This window comes from Canis lupus, chromosome 20 (genome assembly GCF_011100685.1).
Source record: "Canis lupus familiaris isolate Mischka breed German Shepherd chromosome 20, alternate assembly UU_Cfam_GSD_1.0, whole genome shotgun sequence".
NCBI classification, from domain to species: Eukaryota; Metazoa; Chordata; class Mammalia; order Carnivora; family Canidae; genus Canis; species Canis lupus.
The window spans coordinates 49,610,752-49,634,600 of record NC_049241.1 but is presented as its reverse complement, the minus strand read 5'-3'; the positions used below and the strand labels follow the sequence as shown (position 1 = coordinate 49,634,600).

Below are 23,849 nucleotides of genomic sequence, written 5' to 3'. Positions count from 1 at the left end.
TGAAGAAACAAAACAGATGAACATATGGGAAGGGGGAAAAGAGAGAGAGGGAAACAAACCATAAGAGACTCTTGACTATAGAGAACAAATTGAAGGTCAATGGAGGGTCGATGAGCCAGATGGGTGGTGGGTATTAAGGAGGGCACTTGTGATGAGCTCTGGGTGTTGTATGTAAGTGATGAACCACTGAATTCTACTCCTGAGCCAATATTGCACTGTATGCTAACTAGAATTTACACAAAATTTTGCAAAAAGAAAAAAAAAAAAAGATTTTGAGTAGGGCATGGTGGAGATGGCTTGTCTCTGCTTCATGCTTTCTGCAGCCTCAGCTGGGAAGAATTTGAAGTTGAATGAATTGATGCCTGGCTACCAGAATCATCAGAAGGCCTCTCCCTTCATTCATGTCTCATCATTGATGCTGGCTGAAGTCTCAGCTGGGCTATTGGCCGAATATCCTCTACCAAGTGCTTTTTCGGTGTGAGCCAATTTGAGCTTCCTCACAACATGGTAGCTGGGTCCCACCTGCAGGGGGCTAAAGTGCATGATGTTTTTATGATGGAATCTCAGGAGTCACATGACATCATTTCTGCTCTATTCTATTGGTGGAGCCAATCATAAAATTGTCTAGGTTCAAGGGGGAGGGGTCAAAGATTGTCAGGCAAGCAAAGGATTTTCCAGGTCATGTACAAAGAATTGTATGTAGAACATGTGGGCTTGGGCCTATTGTGGAGGTGTCTTTGGAAAGTACCTCTAGTTCACAATAAAAAGTGTATTTCTCACTGCATTTTGTTGTAAAAAAATAGTTAAAAACAGTTTTCAGAAAATCTCTGCTCAGTATTGTTCGTGGTATGAATAGGCTATAATTATTCCAGCAGGCTGCTTTTTAAAAAAGATTTTATTTATTTATTCATCAGAGACACACAGAGAGAGACAGAGACATAAGCAGGGGGATAAGCAGGCCTTCTCCATGCAGGGAGCCTGATGCGGGACTTGATCTTAGAACCCCAGTATCACACCCTGAGGTGAAGACAGATGCTCAACCACCTGGCCACCCAGGCGCCCCCAGCAGGCTGTTTTGATGAACATTTGGTTCCAATTTTTGATTGCAGAAATAATGCTGTAGTGAGCCTTCCTATTGGTGTCCCCATGTGCCCATGGGAAGGTTTCCCTGGTGTGCCCCCCAAATACAAATCTTTCCCCAAAGTTTGCTGAGAGACACATGGCCAGTGTGGTTGAAGTCTAAGTGAATGAAGGGATGAGGGAGGAGGTGCATTGAAGAGTGATAGGCAGAGAGGCCAGCCATGTATGCTTTATAGGCATGGTGAGGCGTTGGGTTTTATTCCAAGGGCAATGGGGAGCCATGGGACGTCTTTGAGCAGAGAAGAGATGGATATGATTTATGGTTCTCCTCTGGCTGCTGAGAGGACAAGACATTGAGTGGGGCAACATGTGGAAACAGGAAGAACCATTAGGAGGTAGAAGGAGGCACATGGTCCCTGATCTGCCCTGGCCTCAGGGCTTTTGCATTACCTTTGCTGTTATGATGCCTAAAACTATCTTCCAGGATCTTTTTTTTTTTTTAATTTTTATTTATTTGTGATAGTCACAGAGAGAGAGAGAGAGAATGAGGCAGAGACACAGGCAGAGGGAGAAGCAGGCTCCATGCACCGGGAGCCCGACGTGGGATTCGATCCCGGGTCTCCAGGATCGCGCCCTGGGCCAAAGGCAGGCGCCAAACCGCTGCGCCACCCAGGGATCCCTCTTCCAGGATCTTTATATGGCAGGCTCTTTCTTGTCACTCATGTTTAACTCTGCAGTCACCTCCTCTACTTTTTGAAACTTTGAAGAGATTGGTAATGAAGTAGAGCTGGTCCTTGACCTCAAACAGCTCACAGTCTTTTGGGTGAGACACACAGATAATTTTAATGGAGGTGAAAGAAGTAAGTTCCCGCACTGGGGCTGATGCACAGCCAGATGTGGGATATCTGAGCCACCGTTTCCTACCAGGCCAGGAAATTTGGGATCCACTCTAAGAAACACCAGTTTAGAAGTTAGAACTTTGATGTCAAAGTTTCAGCCACTGGCCAGGGCTCTGCACATAGCAGGGCCAAATGGAACTGGGGTGGGGTGGGGGTGGGGGGTGGGGGGTGGGGGGGTGCAGAGGGGGAGACTTCTGAGGGTAGGTAAATTTTTTTTATTAAGATTTATTTATTTATGATAGACATAGAGAGAGAGAGAGGCAGAGACACAGGAGGAGGGAGAAGCAGGCTCCATGCCAGGAGCCCGACGCGGGACTCGATCCCGGGACTCCAGGATCGCGCCCTGGGCCAAAGGCAGGTGCTAAACCGCTGAGCCACCCAGGGATCCCCCGGGTAGGTAAATTTTAAGTAAAATTTCCACAGCATAAAATTAATCTTTTTTTTTCAAAGATTGTATTTATTCATGAGAGATGCAGAGAGAGGCAGAGACATAGGCAGAGGGAGAAGCAGGCTCCCTGGGGGGACCCTGATGTGGGATCGGGTCAGGATCCTAGGATCATGATCAGAAGCAAAGGCAGATGCTCAACCACTGAGCCACCCAGGAGCCCCACATTAATCATTTTAAAGGGAACAATCGCGGGGCGCCTGAGTGGTTCAGTGAGCATCTGACTCTTGGTTTTGGCTGAGGTCTGATCTCAGGGTCGTGAGATGGAGCCCCCTCTCCCACCTCGGGCTCTGTGTTCAGGGTGGAGTTGGCTTGAGATTCTTTCTCTCTCCCTCTGCCTCTCTCACTCATTCTCCCCCCTCCCCCAAATAAATAAAGTGAACAATCCGCGGATGCCTGAGTAGCAGAGTCTGTTAAGCATGTGATTCTTGGTTTCATGATCTTAGGGTTGTGAGAGAGACACACGAGTTGGTTTCTCCCTCTGCCTGTGTCTCTGCCTCTCTGTCTCTCTGTGTGTGTGTCTCATGAATAAATAAATAAAATCTAAAAAAAAAAAAGGTGGGTGGGGGAATCCCTGGGTGGCTCAGCAGTTTAGCACCTGCCTTCAGCCCAGGGTGTGATCCTGGAGTCCTGGATTGAGTCCCACCTCAGGCTCCCTGCATGGAGCCTGCTTCTCCCTCTGCCTGTGTCTCTGCCTCTCCCTCTCTCTGTGTCTCTCATGAATAAATAAATAAAATCTTAAAAAAAAAAGAGAGAGACACGAGTTGGGCTCTATGTTCAGTGGGGAGTCTGCTTGGGATTCTTTCTCCCTCTCCCACCCCTTCTGCACCCCACCCCATGCTTCCTCTCTCTCTCTCTCTCTCTCAAATAAATAAATCTTTAAAAAATAAAGTGAACAATCCAGTGGCATTTAGAACATTTACAGTGTTGTGTAACCAGCACCTCTATCTAGCTTCAGAGCATTTCCATCACCCTAAAAGGAAATTCCATACCCATGAACAGTCACCCTCTTTCTCCCCCTCCCATCAGTTCCTGGCAACCAGTAATCTACTTTCTGTCTCTATATGGATTTGCCTAAATATGGACATTTCATATAAATGGAGTCATTTGTGACCATTTGTGTTTGAATTCTTTTACTTAGCATATTTTCGAGGTTCATCCATATTGTAAGATATCTCAGTCCTTGTTGGACTGAGTTGTGGCTCCTCAAAATTCATACGTTAGAGTGCAAACTCCCAGTATCTCAGAATGGGGCCATATTTAGAAATAAGGTCTCTAAAAAAGTAATTAAAATGAGGTCAGTAGGGTGGGCCCTAATCTAGTATGCCGGTGTCCTTATAAAAGGAAGAAATTCGGATACAGACTCACATGGGAGGAGGATCATGTGAAGATACAGGGAGAAGATGGTCTTCCACAAGCAAAGGAGAGAGTCCTCAGGAAAAAAAAAAAAAGACAGAAAAAAACAACACTAACAAGAGTGACCCCTTGATCTCAGATTCCTAGCTTCCAGAACTGTAAGAAAATTAATTTCTGTTAAGCCTCCTAGTCTGGGGTCTCTGTTATGGCAGCCCAAGCAAATTAATATGTAATTAATTATTTTTTACAGCTGAATGATTTTCCATTGTGGATTTTTTTTTTTGTAGTAACAAGATGGAAAAAAAAATGCCCTCAAATAGAGGGCTGGTTATTTAAAGTACTGAATACCTACATGATGGAATACTATGCGGGTGTTAAAAAAGAATAAAAGTAAAAAAAAAAAAAAAAGAATAAAAGTGTTCTTGGGGCACCTGGGTAGCTCAGTTGGTTAAGTGTCTGCCTTCGGCTTAGCTCATGATTTTAGGGTCCTCCGACTGAGCCCCACATTGGGCTCCCTGCTCATCGAGGAGTCTCCCTCTCCCTCTGATCTTTCCTCTTCTGCATGTGCTTTCTCTCTCTCTCTCTCTCTCTTTTTTTTTTTTTTAAAGATTTTATTTATTTATGATAGTCACAGAGAGAGAGAGAGAGAGAGAGAGGCAGAGACACAGGCAGAGGGAGAAGCAGGCTCCATGCACGGGGAGCCTGACGTGGGATTCGATCCCGCGTCTCCAGGATCGCGCCCTGGGCCAAAGGCAGGCGCCAAACCGCTGCGCCACCCAGGGATCCCTCTCTCTCTCTCTCTTAAAAAAAAAAAAGAATAAAGGTACTCTATAGATTATGGTTCTCAAAGTTTGGTTCTCAAGATTGTGGTTCTCAGATTATGGTTCTCAGCATCATCACCACCTGGGAACTTGTTAGAAATGCAGGTTCTGGGCAGCCCAGTGGCACGGTGGTTTAGTGCCGCCTTCATTCCAGGGCGTGATCCTGGAGACCCGGGATCGAGTCCCACGTCAGGCTTCCTGCATGGAGCCTGCTTCTCCCTCTGCCTGTGTCTCTGCCTCTCTGTGTGGCTCTCATGAATAAATAAATAAAATCTGTTCAAAAAATGCAGGTTCTGGGATCCCTGGGTGGCGCAGCGGTTTGGCGCCTGCCTTTGGCCCAGGGCGCGATCCTGGAGACCCGGGATCGAGTCCCACATCGGGCTCCCGGTGCATGGAGCCTGCTTCTCCCTCTGCCTGTGTCTCTGCGCCTCTCTCTCTCTCTATGACTATCATAAATAAATAAAAATTAAAAAAAATGCAGGTTCTGAGGCTCTGTCCCGAAAATCAGATACTCTATCTACAGTGAGCTTTCCAGGAGACACTGATGCATTGCTGAAGTGTGAGAGCCACCGTTGTATAGACCATCCTAGGGGTTTACAGCAGCCCCAAGGTGGTTTTTAAAAACACCAAGGTCTAGATCCCATTTCCAGAGATTCCACTGTAATTGATCTAGAGCAGGGTCTGGGAATGGATTACCCGATTAGAAATAACTCTGATCGGCAGCCAGGAATGTGAACGGCTGATTCGGAGCTAACTCTCAGAAAGAGGAAGTGCAAACATTCAGATGGAGAAGAGTCACGATCCAGATTGTTCCTTGCAGTATTGATTGTGATGATAAAAAATTGGGTGATGGGGCAGCCCCGGTGGCTCAGCGGTTTAGTGCCGCCTTCAGCCCAGGGTATAATCCTGGAGACCCGGGATCGAGTCCCACGTCGGGCTACCTGCATGGAGCCTGCTTCTCCCTCTGCCTGTGTCTCTGCCTCTCTGTGTGGCTCTCATGAATAAATGGATAAAATCTTTTTAAAAAATGGATGATGGAGAAATAAATTTGAGGTATACATGTGCAGTGGAATACTATTTATTCATAAGAGACACAGAGAGGCAGAGACATATACAGAGGGAGAAGCAGGCTCCATTCTGGAAGCCCAATGTGGGACTCGATCCCAGGACTCCGGGATCACACCCCATGCTCAACCACTGAGCCACCCAGGCGCCCCATATCTGTACTTATTTAAATGCCTGAAATAGTTTGCTTAAAAAGCAGGGGCAAGACCAATGGTATAGATTGCTTTCACTGGTACTTGTTTTCTTTTGTTTTGATGCTTAAAACAATTTTTTTTAAGTAGACTCCACACCCAGCATGGAACCACACATGGGTCTTGAACTGAAGACCCTGAGATCAAGACCTGAGCTGAGATCAGGAGTGGAAGCCTAAAGGGGCACCTGGGTGGCTCAGTGGTTGAGCATCTGCCTTTGGCTCAAGTCATGATTCCCAGGGTCCTGAGATGGGAGTTTTGCACTGGGCTCCCTGCCTGTGTCTCTCCTGAATAAATCAATAAATCTTAAAAAAAAAAAAAAAAAAAAAAGAAAGGAAAATTTAGTTTTTCTTGGATATCTTTCCACATAAAAACGGCTTCCTTAGCCCTGTACCACTGTGTAGTATTATGGGATTATGCCTTGTGAGTCTGGAGAACAACGAGGCAGCTCCGGGTGGCTGGAGAAAGGGGGAGAGGGTGGGGAAGCAGACAGTGGGGTAGTGGTGATAGGAGTGGATACCTGTGGGCTGCAGTGAGGACCTTGGCTGTTACCGCGAATGAGGTGGGAGCCCTGGAAGGTTCTGAGCAGAGGAAAGAAGTGCCTGGACACCAGTGTCCATGGGCGCCTTCTGGCTGCTGTAGAACAGGGAACAGACTTGGGAGGAGGCAGCAGGAACTGGAACACCAGGGTGGAGGGACCGTGTTGGTTCAAGTGGGACATAATGGCTGTGTCTGGGTAAGGGATCGAGAGAGGAGTGAGAAGTGGAAGGATTCTAGATAGATTTTCTTTTCTTTCTTTTCTTTTCTTTTCTTTTCTTTTCTTTTCTTTTCTTTCTTTTCTCTTCTTTTCTCTTCTTTTTTTCTTTTCTTTTTTTTCTTTTCTGATTTTTTTCAAATTTTTATTTATTTATGATAGTCACACACACACACACACAGAGAGAGAGAGAGAGAGAGAGAGAGAGAGAGAGAGGCAGAGACAGGCAGAGGGAGAAGCAGGCTCCATGCATCGGGAGCCCAACATGGGATTTGATCTCGGGTCTCCAGGATCCCGCCCTGGGTCAAAGGCAGGCGCCAAACCGCTGCGCCACCCGGGGATCCCTTCTTTTCTGATTTTATTTATTCATGAGACACACACAGACAGGCAGAGACACAGGCAGAGGGAGAAGCAGGCTCCTTGCCGGACTCGATCCCAGGATCCCAAGATCCTAGGATCCTAGGATCACGACCTGAGCCAAAGACGCTCAATCACTGAGCCACTCAGGTGCCCTGCTAGGTAGATTCTGAAGCAGCCGGATTTGCTGTCATATCAGATCTGGGAGGGGGGCCAGTCAGAGAAAGAGAGGGGTCAGCGGTGCTCCAAAGTTGGGGGCCTTAGCACCTGGCAGGACCTGCCATCAGGTGGGTCTAGAGGACAGCGAGGGGGCGGGTTGCGGGACGCTCAGGGTCTCGGAGGTAGCCGGGTGGGAGGCAAGCACCCTAGTACCTCCAGGTGGGGCGTCCAGAAGTCGGGTGTTCTGGGCGCCGCCGCCGCGCAGTCCCGAGAGCCGCCGCCAGAGGGCGAGGGCGTCCCGTCGCCGTCCCAGCTCCGCGGGGCGCGGGAAGGACCCGGCCTGCCCCTTCTCACGGCCCCGCGGCCTGCAGCTCCTCGCCTGGGTGCGAAATGGGGCCCACGGAGGTGCCAGGGCCCGGCCCGGACCCCCCCATGCGTCCTGGGGCTCCAAAGCCTGGGATGCGGCTCCCACCTGCTTTATGTGTTTCTGGCACTCCAGCCTCCACCCCCCACTAGGCTGTTCCCACCACCTCCACCACCACCCTCAGGGGTCTGCAAAAATGTCACCTCCTCAGGGAGGCCTTCTCTGACCACCCCGGGGGCAGAAGCCCCCGCCCTGACACCTGTAGGGCACAAACTACTTAAATAACTTCTTAACACTGAAGGCTCTGAAATCATCTTGCCTGCTTTCGGCACCACGATGTCAAATCCGGCGAGGCCCGTGTCTGTCTTGCCGCCCCCCTCTCCCGTGTCTCCAGGGATCAGAATGCCCGGCCTCTAATATGCACTAAAGGAAAAAACAGCTACAATGATGTTTATGGTAGTTTACTCGTGGTTCCACTGGGTATCAGCCTCTATTCCAAGCTGCTTACATGAATCATCTCTGGGGCCCTCAGAGCCACCCCACCAGGTAGGGGGTGTTAACGCATCACATATATCCCCATAACAGAAGAGGAAGCTGAGGCCCAGAGTGGTTACGGGAGTTGCCAGAGGTTGCACAGCTAGAGAGTCCCACCCTTGCAGCTGAAACCCTACCATCCTGGCTGCAACATCTGGTCTTGCCAACTGGATGGATGGTGCCCCAGACCTGGAAAGAAGCCCCTCGGAGCCTCCAGGCATTGTGCCCCTGAGCCCCTGTTTCCAGATGTGCCTTTCCCGGTCCCCGCAGCCCACACACCCACAGACCCAGCCCCTGATCCCTGCCAGGCTGGGGGGAGGGGTGGGAACCCAGCAGGCCTCAGTTTATTTTCCTCCCCACTGTGGTGGGTTTGCAGAAGTGCCTCCCCAGCTGCCCAGGTTGGGGGCAAGTCATTAAAAGTGGGTCCGAAGGGCTGAGACTCCACTCACCAGACAGCAGGGTTGACTGCCCAGGACCCTGAGCCCAGCCCCGGACTGAATGACAGGCGGACGGATGTTCCTCGGCCAGCTGACCGCTCTCCTGAGCCTGCTCTGTGGGGCCCAGCTGCACGCAGGCTCTGGGACACTGGGACTCCTGGGTCCCCCATCTCAGCTCTGGGCTGCCACCAATCAGACCCAGGCTCTGGGTCGAGGGCTCCCAGGCTCCCAGGTACAATCCTCTGCCCTCAGCAGCTGGAAGGCCTTCTTGGGACTGCAGAAAACCAGGTGGCTGGGGAGAGGTCGCCTGCACCGAGGGCAGGAGGTGGCACCCACCGTGTCTCTGCCGCTGGACCTGCAGGAAGTGGTCCAGGAGATGTGCAGGGCTGTGCCCTTCACTCAGGTGAGGGGTGGGGGAAGGGGGGTGGAGTTCCAGCATGGGCAGAGAGCCCAGACTGTGGTCCTGCACAGATCTGGGGTCAGTCTCCTATCTTCCATCTAAATAACTCCTATTCTCGGTTTCCTGTCTTATAAAATGGGGCATAAGCTTCTCCTACCTGACCATACAGTTACTTCCATCCTGGTCTCTCACCCAAGTCTATTTTCCCATTTAATGGCCAGAAGGCACCTGTGAATACCTGAGTCACATTCCCTCCCTCTTCCCCTCAGAACCCTCCATGGTTCCCACTGCACTCAGCGAAAGCCATGTCTTTCCCGAGGCCCACAAGGCCCTGCACTCTCTACTTGTCACCTCCCTGGCCTCGCCTCCTCCTCCTTTCCCCCTCACCCATTTCACTCCTGCCACACCAGACACCTGGCTTTTTATCCAGATACACCAATGTCACATTTACCTCAGGGCCTCTGCACTGGCTGTTCCCTTTTGCCTCTACCATTCCCTCTGACTCCCCAGCATTCTGTGGCTCCTTCTCTCACCTCCTTCAGGTTTTTACTCAAATATCACTTAGAAATGCAGCACCTTTCACCCTGTTCCCCTTTTCTGCTTTATTTCTCGCTGTAGAACACATCATCACCTAACATATAAAACTGATTTTGTGATTGCATTTATCATGTCTCCCTCACTAGGATCTCTTCTCCACCAGGGCAGGGATTTTTATGCCTTATTCACTTCTATAGCCCCATCCATCCCCAGGCCTGTGAGCAGAGCTAGGCCTACACTTAGGGTTTCTTGAATGAATAAATGAATGTATAAATAATAGTATCTGCCTCCTAAGGGTTATTGGGCAGTCAAATGAGACAGGTATGTTTATGGGCATTCAGTCAGTGCCCCATAAGAGCCGTGCGAACTCATGGCGTGTGTTTAGAGCCCCGGCTTTGGTGCCAGGTGTACCTAGCTTCAAAATCAGCCTTACCTGATGATTTCTGTGTGATCCAGGGGAAATGGATTCCCTTCTCTGAGCCTCACTTCCTATCTTTGAAAAACAGACTTAACGATAGATGTGATTTCATGCACAGTGTTTGGAACCATGCCCTTCAAGGCGTCAGCTCCCCAGGCCTCCTGGCTTATTATTCATTCAGCAAATTTTTGCTGAGTCCAGGTGATGCGGTGGTGATTGCATGGCCTTGGACCAGTTCCCTGGCCCTGAATCCTGCCCCCATTGGCCTGTACAGCCATGCACACTGCACACAGCAGAGGGAAACCCTGGCCTGGGGTCCAGCTGTATGCCCTGGGGTGACAGAAAGACATTCTAAGGGTTAGCAGCCCCTTCAGCAGCTGTGTGGCTTTAGGTGAGGGGTGGCTCTGAGCCTCCGTTTCCTCATCTGTAAATAAGGATCATAATGTTTCAGCTTGTAGCATTGTGGGAGGAGTGAGTTCATCTAAGGTGAGCAGCACGGGCCCAGCATGGTGTTAGAGCTCAGCAAGTGTTGGCTTTTGTTCTGATGTGCCTCAGAGGTTATGGCCATAAACAAGGCAGAGAGAGTCCCCGTCTCCAAGTAGCTTGTATTCTAGGAGAGAACAACAGAAAAGAGACAGAACTAGAAATTACTAGGAGTCCGTGAAGAAAGGGATTGGCTGGCTGAGATAGAGACCACCAGGGGGTGACATATCCCTTGGGGGTGCTTCTGAGAAAGGATGAGTTGGGATGAGCTCAGGGAAAGGTAGAGGGAGGAGTGGTCCAGGTCCAGGGCTCAGCAGGGGCAACAGGTCAGAGGTGGGCTTGCAAGTTTGGTGCCTTGGAGGAGCAAGGAAGAGAGTGGGGTGGTTAGGGCAGGGTGACCGAGGGGAGGAGGGTTGACAATCGGGGCAGGACAGGGCTGCAGGAATGCAGGGTTTAAACAGAGAAGGGCCATGATCTAGGGGTGAGTTGATAGAGCCACTTAGTTGGAAGGGATCATAGGAGGAACTTTTATTGAACACTAACTGTGTGCTAGGCAAGGGGCTAAGGGTTTTCTGTTTAATGCCCCCAGGCCCCTGTAATACCGCCCCTTCCTGCAATCCCTCATCCCTAGAGGTGGTAGCAGATTCCTATCGATTCCAGTCCCCGGGCGACCTCATCATTGTCTCCTGCTTGGGAGAAGCAGCCCTTCCCTATATTAATCCTCTCTGTTGAAAGGGCTAGATTGGTTTCTCTTCTTCCTGGTTGAACTTGCATGATTTTACAGCTGAGGAAACAGGACCAGAGAGGTTGAGTAGCTTGCTCCGAGTCACACAGCCAGCAGATGGCAGTTGGGATTTGAACCCCAGGGTGGAAGTAGATGGGAGATGATTCTCACCATTCTGGTCCCATAATCCACTGCCCTTGACCCATCTTCCTGCCCCAGGTGCTATCTCAGCCCGGCTGCACGGCAGTTCACCTCCGCAATCACCTCTGCTTTGGCCACTGCTCCTCCCTCTACATCCCCAGCTTGGACCCTGCCCCACTCGTCCTCTGCAACAGCTGTGTGCCCACTCGCCAGCGCTGGACACCTGTGGTCCTGTGGTGTCGGGCGAGCAGCCCAGCCTCCCGTCGAAGGATGAAGATGTCTACTGTGCTGGTTGAAGGGTGTCAGTGCAGCCCGAAGGCATGATCTGAGCTTGATGGATGGACACATCTTGGAGAGATGTGGAGCGGGGGGACATGTGCCCAGAAAGACACCAGCCTGGATCACGAGCACTGGGTCAAGAGACCAGGGACACAGGGACAGCCAGACAGGGCTCCAGAGTCCTTGCCCTGCTCCCGGGGACAGCACACGCATGCCTAGCTGTGAGGGTGGACCACTCATAATCATAGCACACACTTATGGAGCGCTCAGTTTGCCAGGCCCTGTACTAAGCATCTGACACGCACTATCTCATGTCACCCTCAGAGTGGCTCAGTGAGATAGATGTTAGTATCATCCCATTTCGCAGAGAAGGAAACTGAGGCTCTAAGAGGCAAAGTCACTCGCTCAGGTCACACAGCGATCTGGCACTTGAATCTTAGGCAATGTGGCAACTGATTTTAACCACCAGGCTGGACCCCCTCTCATAGAATGAAAGACACACTCCTAGATGCAGGGAGGACAGATCGTCACACACAGACCAGGAGACACAGTGATGATCTCCGTCCTAGGGACCCCAAGGAACCAAGGCAGGGAGGCCCACATAGCTGCTGGGGAAAACGTGGGCTCCCCAAATCAGGGGCAGGACCCGTGTGATCTCAGCGGCCCCTCCTGCCTTGCACCCTTAAGTCTCCACACAGTGTGGCATTAAACAGGAACCATAAAGGTTGGCCAAACCCAGTGGTGTATGTGTGTGTGTGTATGTTCCTCCAACTGGGGTTCCCTGGGAGCGGGTGCCTGTTTTGGGGTGTGGGCATCAGGGGTGTTCCTTCCTTAGCTGGGCACAGGGTCTGCAGCACATGAGGGCAGCCTGGCTTTGGGCGGCTGGAAGCAGGGCCCTAGCAGATGGGCCCGTCTGGCACAGACGCAGGGACATGTGGCGCTGTCAGGGTTGCCTCCAAATGCCCCCCGGAGCGCGGGGCGGGGTGGGGGGTGGCCAGGCCCCTCTCAGCCTTCTTCCTGCCTCAGGAAGGAAGGCCCCAGGTGAGGGGAGCAGAAGGAGGGGACCCGAGGAAACAGATGGGCCAGCAGGGCGTGGGAGCCTATGACCTCTGACCCTACAGGCCTGCACAGAGGGGTGGGAACAGGCCAGGCAGCCAGCTCCCAAGGCCCCGCTCCAAGGGCCCTGGGTGGGGGAGGGTCATGAGAGGCCCACAGGGGGCGCACTCTCCCTCCTCCCTCCAGGGTTCTGTGCCAAACCCCAGGCAGAGTCCGAGTGGGCAGCTCAGACCTGGCACCATGGGCACCCCTCTCTCTGGCAGGCACGAGGAGCCTGTTTCTCCCCGTGCCCCCGCCCCCCGTTCAGCTGTGCCCACCTCCTGCCAGCCGGGGAGCCAGCTGGGAACCTTGGTGCCAGGGGGCCCCCGGAGTCCCTGCCCCCTCCTGGGCAGTGCCAGCCGGCCCCCACCCCCGCCCCCCAGGCCCAGTAATGGGTGGGTAATGAGTGCTGGGGGAGCGGGGGAGGGGCAAGGGATGCAGGTGCCACAGGCTCTGGCACGGGGGCCGCTAATCAGGTTTGCCAACGCCATCTGTCACCGCGCGAGCATCTGGGGCTCAAGGTGACCCTGTCACCCTCAGTTACAATTATGAGTTTGGCATCTGTATTAAAGCCCGCCAGCCGGCCAGGCAGGGGAGGGCTGGGGTGGGCACGGGGGTGCACGGCAAGCCCTGTCCCGGGGGTCCTGTTCCCAGGGGCTGCATAGCTGCCAAGGCACGGGGCTTCTCCATGCTTGGGGGAGTTTGTGTGTGTATGTGTGCGTGTGTGCGCATGTGTGTACGCCTGTGCCAGCCTCCACAATTCTGTGAGTGTGTCTGGATGCAGGGCACAGAACCCAGGGTGTCCTGGGTTTTTGTGTGTCTCTGGGTATGGTGGCTGTGTGTCTGAGCTTGGTGGGAGAGGGGGTGGCTCTGAGACTGCATGGGTGCAGAAAGGAACATGGGTCCGTGTGCTGGGAGAGGACAGTATGGCAGTTCCAGGTTTCTTTAGGTGATGTTGTGTTGCCGGGTTGTAAGTGTGTGCGTGTGTGCGTGCGTGTGATTGTACTTGTGCATCTGCAGTGTGTGGCGCTGTTCATGTGATGGTCACAGGCTATAAGTTTTGGGGTGTGGGTCTGTAAGATCCTTTTGAAGTGTGTACATGTAAACACACAGGGGCAGTGGCTGGGCGAGGCTCTGTGTGGTCACTGAAGGGCTCATCTTCTGTCCTTCAGCTTGTTCCTGCCCTCACCAACCCCTGCTCCCCGGGGTCGAATGTGGGAGGCTTCCAGAAGATAGGGGGCTGACTCTGAGGAAGGCGCTGGGCTCTAGGTTCTTGATCTGAATTCTACATCGTTGTTTTTAGATTCTGGAAGATAGGATGTCTAGGTCCTGGCATTTGAATTTTAAATTCTGAAACCGGAGTTCTGGGATCTGGATTCTAGATCTTGGTATCTGGGATTCTAGATTCAGATTCTGGCTTCCGAGAGCTGATTCTAAATTCTGGGATCTGAATTTCAAGGTCTGAATTCTGGGTCCGGGTTCTCGCTTCTGGACCTTGGCTTTGGGTCTCTCCAAGCTCCTGCTAAGCTGGGCCTGTCCTCTCTGCCCTTCTATTCAGGCTGGGCCAAGGGGCCTCCCACCATCTCGCCACGTGATGGGTGCAGAGACCACACATGGCCACCAGGGGACACCCTTGGTCCAGGTTTGGGCCAAATTGACCCAGACATCCAGGAGGTAGGGGAACACCCTGGCCTGGCTTGACCCAGCCCTTTGAGGCAGAGCGAGGTTGGGCTTCACTTGGTTCCCTTCCCTTCCCAAAGTCTACTGATGACAGATGTCTGTATGTCATACATGGAGAAGTGGACCCTGCAGCCCCAGGGACCCCCAATCTGGACCAGGGGGGCAGGAAGCGGTCAATGGGACAGACCAGGGGAAAGGCACATGTGGGTCAGAGAAGATGTCACTGAATGTAGGGAGACATGTGTGGATGAGACAGAGAATTCTGTGTTTGGGGTGGGTACATATGACACTGTTCCCTGGAGCGTGAGCCTGTGTGGTGATGTGTGTCCATGTGTGACCAGGACCACATGTCTGGCAGAGTCCTTCCGAGATGGTGCATCTGTGGGGCTCTATCTGTAACTGTCGTGATGCTGTGGGGTAGGAGTCCCTGTCATGGGTGTGCCTGACTGTAACCACGACTGTCTCCGGATGTCTGTGGATGTGTATCCGTAGATATCACAGTGTCCCTGAAGTTGTCTCAGAGTGCCTGGACAGTGTCCCCAAGGACTGGATCTCTGTATCGATGGTGTCTTGTAACCCGGGTGTGAAGATGTGTAGGGCAGAGGTTTGGTGCTGAGAGTGTCAAGCAGGGGGAGGCAAGGCATGGAAAGAAAAATAAGCAAAGGGGAGTGGAGAAGGGACTGAGGTGGGTGGGCCCCGAGACCCTGGGAGCACTCCCTTCATTTCCATCCTGGGTCTCCTGGCCCTCCGTCTGGCTGGGTCTGCTCCCACCTCTCAGCGTCTCCAACTTTGTCTGGGGTCCTGCTCCTCTGCCTCCTCCCGTTGCCAGGCGCGGGCCGGGCACCGCGGGGCTCTGTTCCCAGCCTCCGTCTTCCATCTCGACCCCCGGCTCTGCCTCTCCTTGGGCCTCCTCCTCTGTCCGTCTTTCCTCGCTTGTGCATTTCTCTCCATCTCGCAGGTCTCTGCCATCTCCGTCTCCAGAGCTGTCTCTCCCCCTTGTCTTCGAAGCCTCCTCTCTCCCACCTGCAGCTCTGTGCGTCTCCCCACCTCTTGTCTCTCCCTGCCTCCCATCTCTCCCCATCTCTGTCTTTCTCCGCCCCGTCCCCGGTCTCTGCCGGCCCGGGTGGGTCCGGGTGGGTCCCGGACAGCCTGGCCCGGGCGCCGCGACGAACAATGCCCCATTCACGCGGCCCGTCGGCGCCATGGCAACGCGCCCGCCCCGCCCTCCCCGCGCGCGGGCCGCGCGTGCCAAGAGGATGCCATGGTTACGTCAGGCGCGTGCCCGCCCCGCGCGCCGCCGCCCCGCGCGCTCCTGAGGGGGCCGGGCCAGCAGGGGGCGCCCGGCCGCAGCCTCTGCCTGGAGTCCGGTGGGACCGTCCTTCCCGGGGCCTTCAGGGACTCGGTGCCTCAGTTTCCCGTTCTGTAAACCGGCAGGGATGGGCAGAGTGAGATTGTGGTGGGAGCGTGCGAGCGTGTGTGTGTGTGTGTATGTGTGTGTGAGAGAGAGACAGAGAGAGGAGAGAGAGCGCAAGAGAAAGTGAGAGAGACAGAGACGTTCATGAAGTCGCTCTTTGGGGGTGGTTGTGTGTCGGTGAGTTTGCATTTGAGAGTCGGTGGAGCTCTATGTGCGAACGTGTGGGTCCATGTTTGCACCCTTATGTAGGTATTTGATGGGAAGTAGCTTGTAGTTTGGAGGTATTCGTACGCGCGTGTGTGTGTGTGTGTGTGTGTGTGTTTTCATGCCTGTGTGTGATACTATGTAGTTTGTGTGTGATGGTAGATCTGTGTTTGTGGTTATGTGACAGTGTTTGTGTACCTCTCTTTCCATGTTGTGTGTGTGTGTGTGTGTGTTGCGTCTGTGGTTTGGGTGTGATTATGTGTTTGTGGTTGTGAGTTCATGTGATCGTGTGCCTGTCTTTGCATGTGATGGTGGTGGATGGCTGTGTTGTTGGGTGTGGTTTTAAGTTTGTAGGACTGTCGTTTGTGTGTCTGGGGGTCCATGTTCACAGATTCGCGTGTGTTTGTGTGCAGAACCCGGGGTGGGCTCTGAGGACTGCTGGGGCTGGGCTGAGCCCCTCCTCACCTGAAGGCCTCCTGGCACAGAAGGGGGTGCCCAGCTGCCTGGGACCTGCGGCTCCCCACAGGTTCAAGAGAGCCCCAGCTGATGAATATTCATGAGTTGGGGGGGCTGGCACCCACTGCCTACAGCTGCGAGTCCATTAGCCCCCTGGCTCTCTGCACACTGACTGCAGCGGGCGGCGGGGGGGTGGTGTCAGAGTGGGCCTGTCCCTGTCTCCACGACTTGGGAGGCTGGGGGGTATCCTAGTGACTATTGTGGGGGCCATGCAGAACGCTTGGCTGCTTGTTGGGACAGCTAAGGGGCTGTCTCAATGTTGTGACAGGCACTGGGGAGAGCGACTGTTGTGTGACAGGATGTTCTTGTAACAGTGGTGGCGGCTGTCATCCACGGTTTCTTTGTAGCTCTGTCCAGGGATTCTGGGTGTTGTGTGGCGGTGTGAGATGTGTGCCTGTCACCTGCAATGGTGCAGCCTTGAGTGTATGTCTTCAGAGTGTCTTTGAACACTTTTGCCGTGGCCCATACCTGCTGGCTGCCTGCTCTGTGACACCATGACAGTGAGGGGATTGTTGTTGTGTTGTTGGAGTGACTGGTTCGGCTCAAACATTGACTGAGGGACAGCTGTGTGCCACAGCCTGGGGATGAAGTGATCAGATCTGCTTCCCTTCCTTGTGACCAAGGGGGGCGGTGACTCCGTGTGGCCACGTGGCTCCCGCAGCTGCCAGGGCCCCCGGACCGAATATGTCAGGGTGCCTCTGCTGGTCAGCGTCACGCTGAGGCATTGTGAGGGTCAGCGTGTCAGGCTAACTGTGAGGACACATGAGACCATGTGGCTGAAGGCGTGTGTGACCAGAATTGTTGAGGGTGTGATGGTATTTCTGTGTGTAACAGCGTGGCTGAGGGTGTGACAGACAGTGTCGCTGGTTGAAGGTGTGACAGTGTGGCTCTGTGTGTGGTTGAAGGTGTGACAGCATAACTATGTGTGACAGCATGTGTGACAGTGTGGTTGTGTGTGACAGTGTGACTGAGGATGAGATAGTGTGGCTATGTGCGTGGCTGTGTGATCGAAGGTGTGACAGTGACACTATGTGTGTGACAGTGTGTGTGATGACATGAGCCAAGGGGCTACGACTGCCCCACCCCCATCCCCAGGCTGCACAGGGAGCCTAGCTACACTGTCACACACAACTACACTGTCACATCCTCAGCCATGCTGTCACATACAGCCTTGCCGTCATACCTTCATGCTGGAGCAAGGGGCCTCATGGCATGAGACTGGTGGCTGCCCAGTCCGGGGACACACGTGGGCCTGAGGCAGGGACACCTGGAGACCAACCTCTAGCGGATCTGTCTTCCGCAGGCTGGGTTTGGGGAGTGGCCTCCAGATGCAGCGGGGATGGGTGTGGGGAGGGCTCCTCCGGTCTGTGGGGCTCCCGCCTGGGCCCTGGTGTGTGGTTGGGTGGCCCCTGAGGCTTGGCTAGGGACATGGCGCAGCCAGCCTCACCCCCCCTGATACCTACTCCCTGGGTCAGCTGGGCGGTGGCAGCATACAGAGGCCCCATTCAGGAGCCTGGGCTGGGTTTCCAGGGCGGGTGGGGTGGGTCTCCTGCCGGCTGCAAATGAAACATTTCCCCAATGCCTTCCCTTCGCTGCCAGATGAGTGCTGGCCACGGGAGGCCTTGCTGCCTGCCTCCCCTCGGCCCTGGCCAGGCCGCGCCACCAGTGGCACATGTGAATGTGTGCCTGTTGGCCTTGTGTGCAGCTGTGGGCTGGTCTGCATATTCCCATTTGGGATTTGGGAATGTTTGTGTGTATCTTGGGGTGTTGGTGTGACCAACTAGCTTGTGTATGACCATTTCCGATCACAGGTGATCTTGTGGATCTATGTGTCTGCGTGTGTGTGTGTGTGTGTGTGTGTGTGTGTGTGATCTGTGTATCTTTGTGTGACTTTGTGTGTGCCCCATCTATGGATGATTTTGAGAGCATCCGTATGTGTGACCAAATGGATTTGTCCTGTATGAGATTTTTGTGTACCTGCGACTTTGGGTGGCCTTGTGTGTATCTGGGTAACTAGGCTCAGTGTGAATCTGGGAGTCTGTATCTGTCTCCATATGTCTGAGTGTGTCTTTGTAAGTTGGTGTATATTGGAGTCTCCATGGGGGTCTATGTGACGGTGCCGGTCTTTGTGTGTCACTGGGGTGTTACTGGTGTTATTCTGTGGATGGATCTGGGAAGGTCTGTGTGGGAGTGTCTATGTGGCTATGTGTGTGTTTGTGTGTCTGTGTGCTATTCTGGAAGGGAGCACAACAGTATCTCTGGGTGATCCTGTGACTGTGTGGGATTATGGTGCCTAGTATGACCTCCTCCAGAGGAGGAGGGTCTGTATCTTTGTGTGTATGAAGACGCCTGTGTGTCTTTGTGATTCTCTTGTGTGTGAGACGTAGTCCCAGGTGCCTGGCCAGGTGTGCCTTGGGAGAAGGTCCCATAACACCTCAGGATTAGACCCCATTAGGGGGCTCCCAGCTTGGGGTGAGGGCATCAAACACAAAGCTAGGACCCCAGGCCTGGGGCACAGACTGCCTGCCAGGCTGGGCAAGGGAGGAGGCATCAGGCTCTCTTGGAGAGTGAGGATCCCTAGTCCTGACAGGCAGGCCTAGAGCACCCGTCTCCCTGATCCTGGCAGGATCCACAGGCCGGCTCTTCACTTATCCTGAGTGCCAGATGTTTACCCACATCCCCCGAGAGGCCTGCTCAGCTGCCCCAGAGCCCAGCAATGCCTGGCCCCACCTTCAGTGGCCCAGGACAGGGCTGCCGGGGCCCAGATGTTTCAGTGCCCTCCCTTACCAACCCCCAGCATCCTGGCCAGGTAATGCCATGGGCCTGGTTCCCGATCCTCCCTCCTCCTCATCCCCCCACACACCTGCATTGTAAGAACACACCTGCCGCCAGCTGCAGCCAGGTGGGCAGTCCCGGCAGGGAGGAATGCGGGGGATTCCAGCTGTGGCATCCCAGCTGTGCCCAGCCTCCTGGCAGCGCCCTCCTCCCCCGCGATTTCTCGAAGGCCAGGTGTGCCCTAAGACCTGGGCTCTGTGGGAGAGGGGGTGGGGGGGCCCGGGTATACTCTAGGGCAGCCCCCCCCACTTTTTTTAGAGCAGCCCCTTTGCCTCATAAAAATCCTCCCAGCTGGCAGCTGTGGAGAGGGGAGCAGAGTGTGTGTGTGTGTGTGTGTGTGTGTGTGTATACACAGGGCGGGGGGGTGGTCTCAGCATGTGGAGAATTCTGAGTGCAGATATATGCATGAACATGGGGTCAAGTGTTTTGTTTGTGTGAACATAAATGGATGTAGTTTGTGATTATATAAGGAAACAAGTGTGTATATGCACACAGTGGTTTGAGAATGTGTGTAAATGGAAGAATGGGTATTGTGTGTTTATGAATGGAAGGAGGGGTGTTGTGTGTGTATCTGGATGTTGTCTGTGTATGTCTGTGTATGTGTGTAAATGGAAGGCTGGATGTCCTGTGTATGTGTATATGGATGCTGTGCATGTGTGTCTGTGTGTATGTGTAAATGGAAGGATGCACGTCCTTTTTTTGTGTGAATGTGTCTGAATGGAAGGATGGGTGTTGCCTGTGTGTGTGTCTATCTGTCTGAATGAAAGGATAAGTCCTCTGTGTGTGTGTGTGTGTCTCAACAGAAAGATGTCCTGTGTATATGGATGTTGTGTGTGTGTGTGTGTGTGTGCCTGAATGGAAGCATGGGTGTTGCTTCCACGTGTGTGTGCGCACGCTCACACCTAAATGAAAGGATAGGTGTTTTTTGTGTGTGAGTGTGTGTGAGTATGAGCAGAGTGTGTATGTGAAAGAAGGATGGACGGTTTATGTGTGTGCAAATGGAATTGTGGTGTGAGTGTGGGTGTAAGTGGGTATGGGAAGCTGGTTCAAGCAGAGCCGAGGTTTGGGGCCAGATGCAGGACTAGGAGGGTGATAAGGGAGTGGGCAGACGGAGCCCCGGGGTCTGGCATGACTGGTGGATGGGGCTGGGAGGACAGGCCATTGGGTGGGGGAGGACTGGACCCAAGTTGGGGGAGGGGACTTCGGAGGGGCGTGGCCCTTCATGGCCATTTGCAGAGAGGCCAGGAGGGTCTGCTTGGCCCTCAAGATCCCCCGCAGGCCCTCCAGCTATATTAAAGGTGCCAGACATCTCAACCCGCTCCATTTCTTCCCTGAGCCATCCAGGCCCCAGTCCCCCTTCATCTCTAAATCCCTTTCCTGTCCCTTCTTTCAGCCTCTCACCCCACCCGCCCCCCACTTCTCTGTGCAGCTTGCAGCCTGGCCCCTTCCCTTCCCTCCAAACCCTTGCTCACGACCCCCCCTGCCTTCCTCCTGCAGCGGTGCTGCTGCGAGGAGCAGCAGCAACGGCCCTGAAACTTTAAACGGTGTTAAAAGTTTCTGTTTACGAGAAGCCCTTGAATTTTTAAGGACGTATCGATTCCCTCTGCCACGGCCTTGCATCGCTGCGGCTGTGGCATAGCAGGGGAGGCCTTGTGGGACCCACAGGTTCTAGGGACAGAGCCCCTGAAGCACTGAATGATGGACACATGTACCCAGACACTTGCTCAGGCACGCAGAGACTCCCTCCCTGACACATGCACACACACACACACACACACACACACACACACACACACACACACTCAGATCCTCATCACTGCCCCAGACCCACAGAGACCACCCCGCAGGAGCACACTCCTGGTAACAGTCACACCCGTGAACACTTCTGCTGCACAGACCCTGATCACAGACTCACTGGGACCCTTACCTATGTACCCCTTGGTCACTTGCACTCTGGGACACACAGACCCATATCTCTGCCACACATACACAAGCTCATCACACACACTGGCACTCTGACGGAAAGACACTCAGGGCTGTTGCACACACTGGTCAGTTTGAAACACGCATGCTTGTTCATCCATGCAGCCACATCACCGGTACTTTCTGTCAAACCCAGACCCATCTACACCTGACTCCCACTAGAATGTCAGCCCTCTGAGGACAGGGGCTTCTGTCTTTTTTCTCACTGTGTCCCCAGTGCTTGACCCAGGGCCTGACAGATGCTTACCTTCTCTGACTCATAGACCCCCCCCCCAAGCCCACAGCGACACCCACCACTACACAACACTGGTCCACACAAAAAGACTCCTGGAGGTACACTGATCTGTGTCTCTTTTCCCCCAGAGAACACCTAGTCCCACACAGACATCTGAGGACACAGTTCCAGTCACCCTGCCTCAGTGATGTAATGTGACCAGGAGCTCCCCACCTTGGTGGGTGTGCTCTCTTTCTCTCTCCCTCTCTCTCTCTCACACACACACACACACTCACCCCCCCTTGTGTCTGCTTGCAGGGACCCAATGGGCACAGCCATGGCAGCTCCACACAGCCAGTTCTGCATGTGTGTGAGTGCATGTGTGCATACATGCATGCACACACACACACACACCTGGGCACCAACACCCCTCCAGCAGACAATGCACGGCTTAGAATTGCCACAGCTTCTTGGCCCTGGAGGGTGAGAAGGTGTTGACTGTACCTGGCAGCAGGAGAGAGCTTTGTCTCGGCAGGAGCTGCCCAGGGGCTGCAGGCACTGCCTCCCCGCCCACTTGGGGGTCACCTAAGGGCTCCCCCTGACCCCATACCAGGGTCCTCAGTACCAACCTCTGCCCCCATTCCTTTCTGCTCTGGAAATGAGGAGTCAGGGGCCTGCATGAGAGACTAGAGTCTTATGGGCAGCAGGGGGTGGGGGCAAGAGTATACATGTACCTAAGGCCTCCATGCTCATTTTTGTTCCTGCGGTTTGGGCTCTGTGGTGCTACTAGATCTGTGTATGTCCATGATCAGGGTCAAGTAGAAGTGTGTGTGTGTGTGTGTGTGTGTGTATCTGCATGAGTGACATAAAGCTAGGGTATGGGAGGGGCCTGGGTGTATACATGTCATACCTGTGTGCATGGCTGAAGGATCCTCTGGACTGTTGGTCCATGTACCCAAGGCCCAGGGGCACATCTGGGCACCAGGTGTGTCCTATGTATGTCCCTATGTTGTTGTGACTGCCAATGTCACTTTGTATCAGTGACACTATATTTCTTTCTATCAGGGTCAGTGTGCTCCTTCCCTGTGTCATTCGGCATGTGTATCCAGGTATCTAATGGTGTATGCTTGTACGATAGTGTGTTAGCACATTTCCCTTTTATTAGTGTCATTCTGTGTGTGCCGGGCTGTGTCCTCTGTGCTGCCGCTCTTGCCAAGATGTTTTGGTGTGGCTTTGTGTGTGCCTTTGGGTGTCTATATATAGGAGTTGTATGTCTGGAGTGCATCAGAGTGTGGTTGTTGTGTGATCATGCCTGTCAGTGTGTCAGCGTTAAGTGTCAGCGTGCATTGGTGTGTGTGTCTTGGTGTGTATCAGTGTGTGTGCACCCGAGGCCCGCATCACGTGTCTAAACATGGTTCGTTGTTGGAATGCGTGTGTACAGGTTATCATCATGTGACGGTGGGCCCGTGTGCCTGTCAACGCGTGGGTCGTGGGCTGGTGTGCCAGGGCGTGTGTCTATGCCGCGTGTGTGTAGGTGTCTGTGTGTGCTTCGTTGTTGGAACGTGGAACGTGTGGCAATGCGTTCCGTACGTGACATGTGTGGCGGGGTCCGAACCCCGCTGTGTGTCAGCGTGTGTCTGCGATGGAACGCGGGCCAGCACGTGTCGGGGTGGCTGTGTCGGTGTGCGCCCCCGCGCGCGCGCGTGTGTGCATGTGTGCGTGTGTGCGTGTGAGTGTGTGTGTGTGCGCGCCGGCCGCCGCTCCCCCGCCCTGCCCGCCCCTCCCCGCGCCCCTCCTCCCGCCCGCGCCGCCCGCCCGCTCCCTCTCCCCGGAGTGCGCCGCTTCCAAACTTTGTCTAAACTTTCACTTTCACAGCGCGGCGGCGGCGGCGGCGTTGGCGGCGGCGGCGGGCGAGGGTGACCGGCCGAGCGGCGGCGGCATGGAGTAGACGCGCAGCGGCGGCGGCAGCAGCGGACGCGAGAGGCAGCGGCGAGCGCGGCGGCGGCGGCGGCGGCGGCGGCGGCGGCGGCGGCGGCGGCGGCCCCGGAGCCGGCGGGGCCGAGCCTGCGAGCGGCGAGCGCGGGGCCGCGGGCCGGGCGGGCGCAGCGCGGCGGAGGCCGGAGGAGCCGAGCCGGAGCCGGAGCCCGAGCGCGGCCGCCGCCTGCCGGGCCTCCCCTCGCCGCGGCCGGCCGCCGCGCTCCCGCCCGGGCGCCCAGCTATGTACTCCCCGTACTGCCTCACCCAGGTACCGGCCGCCGCCCCTGGGCGACCGGGGAGGGGAGCGGGCGCAGGAGGCCGGCGGGCGGGCGGGCGGGCGGCCGGAGGGGGCGCGCGGCGGCCCGGGGGGAGTGAGCCCGCGGGCGGCCGCGGGGTGCAAGCCGTGCTGTGGGCAGTCCCCGCACGCATGCGGGCGTCACGGTGCGCGTGCGACCCTGGCCACCTGGCGGACTCCTGTTGGGGCTCT

General features: G+C 54.5%; 2 protein-coding genes and 1 long non-coding RNA gene across 10 annotated transcripts in view; 2 read left to right on the top strand and 1 right to left on the bottom strand.

Annotated features, from left to right (window-relative positions):
* Nucleotides 1-3,264: 3,264 nt before the first annotated feature.
* On the bottom strand, nt 3,265-15,370 carry LOC106560091. 6 transcript variants are annotated; one of them, XR_005375076.1, is made up of 7 exons: nt 14,991-15,370; nt 9,833-10,427; nt 8,475-8,817; nt 7,341-7,914; nt 6,378-6,589; nt 3,793-3,856; nt 3,266-3,699 (listed from the first exon to the last, which is right to left on the bottom strand). It is a non-coding gene; the product is annotated as an uncharacterized LOC106560091 (long non-coding RNA). The 6 variants fall into 6 exon arrangements; XR_005375080.1 differs by having other exon boundaries at nt 3,265-3,856; nt 7,341-7,930; XR_005375075.1 differs by having other exon boundaries at nt 3,265-3,856.
* On the top strand, nt 8,539-12,177 carry DAND5 (DAN domain BMP antagonist family member 5). The gene is made up of 2 exons (XM_038567119.1): nt 8,539-8,865; nt 11,244-12,177. Exons 1-2 carry the CDS (start codon nt 8,539-8,541, stop codon nt 11,487-11,489), a joined length of 573 nt encoding a protein of 190 aa, XP_038423047.1. The 3' UTR covers nt 11,490-12,177.
* Nucleotides 15,371-15,597: 227 nt separating the features above from the next.
* Nucleotides 15,598-23,849, top strand: part of NFIX (nuclear factor I X) — a 104,556-nt gene continuing 96,304 nt past the window's right edge. For 2 of the 3 annotated variants that reach the window (XM_038567107.1, XM_038567101.1), the window contains exon 1: nt 23,546-23,630. In XM_038567107.1, coding sequence (XP_038423035.1) covers nt 23,604-23,630 — 27 coding nt within the window. In that variant the 5' untranslated portion in view covers nt 23,546-23,603. Of the gene's footprint in view, nt 15,622-23,545; nt 23,631-23,849 lie in introns of those variants that run through there. The other variant, XM_038567111.1, reaches the window with a different exon arrangement.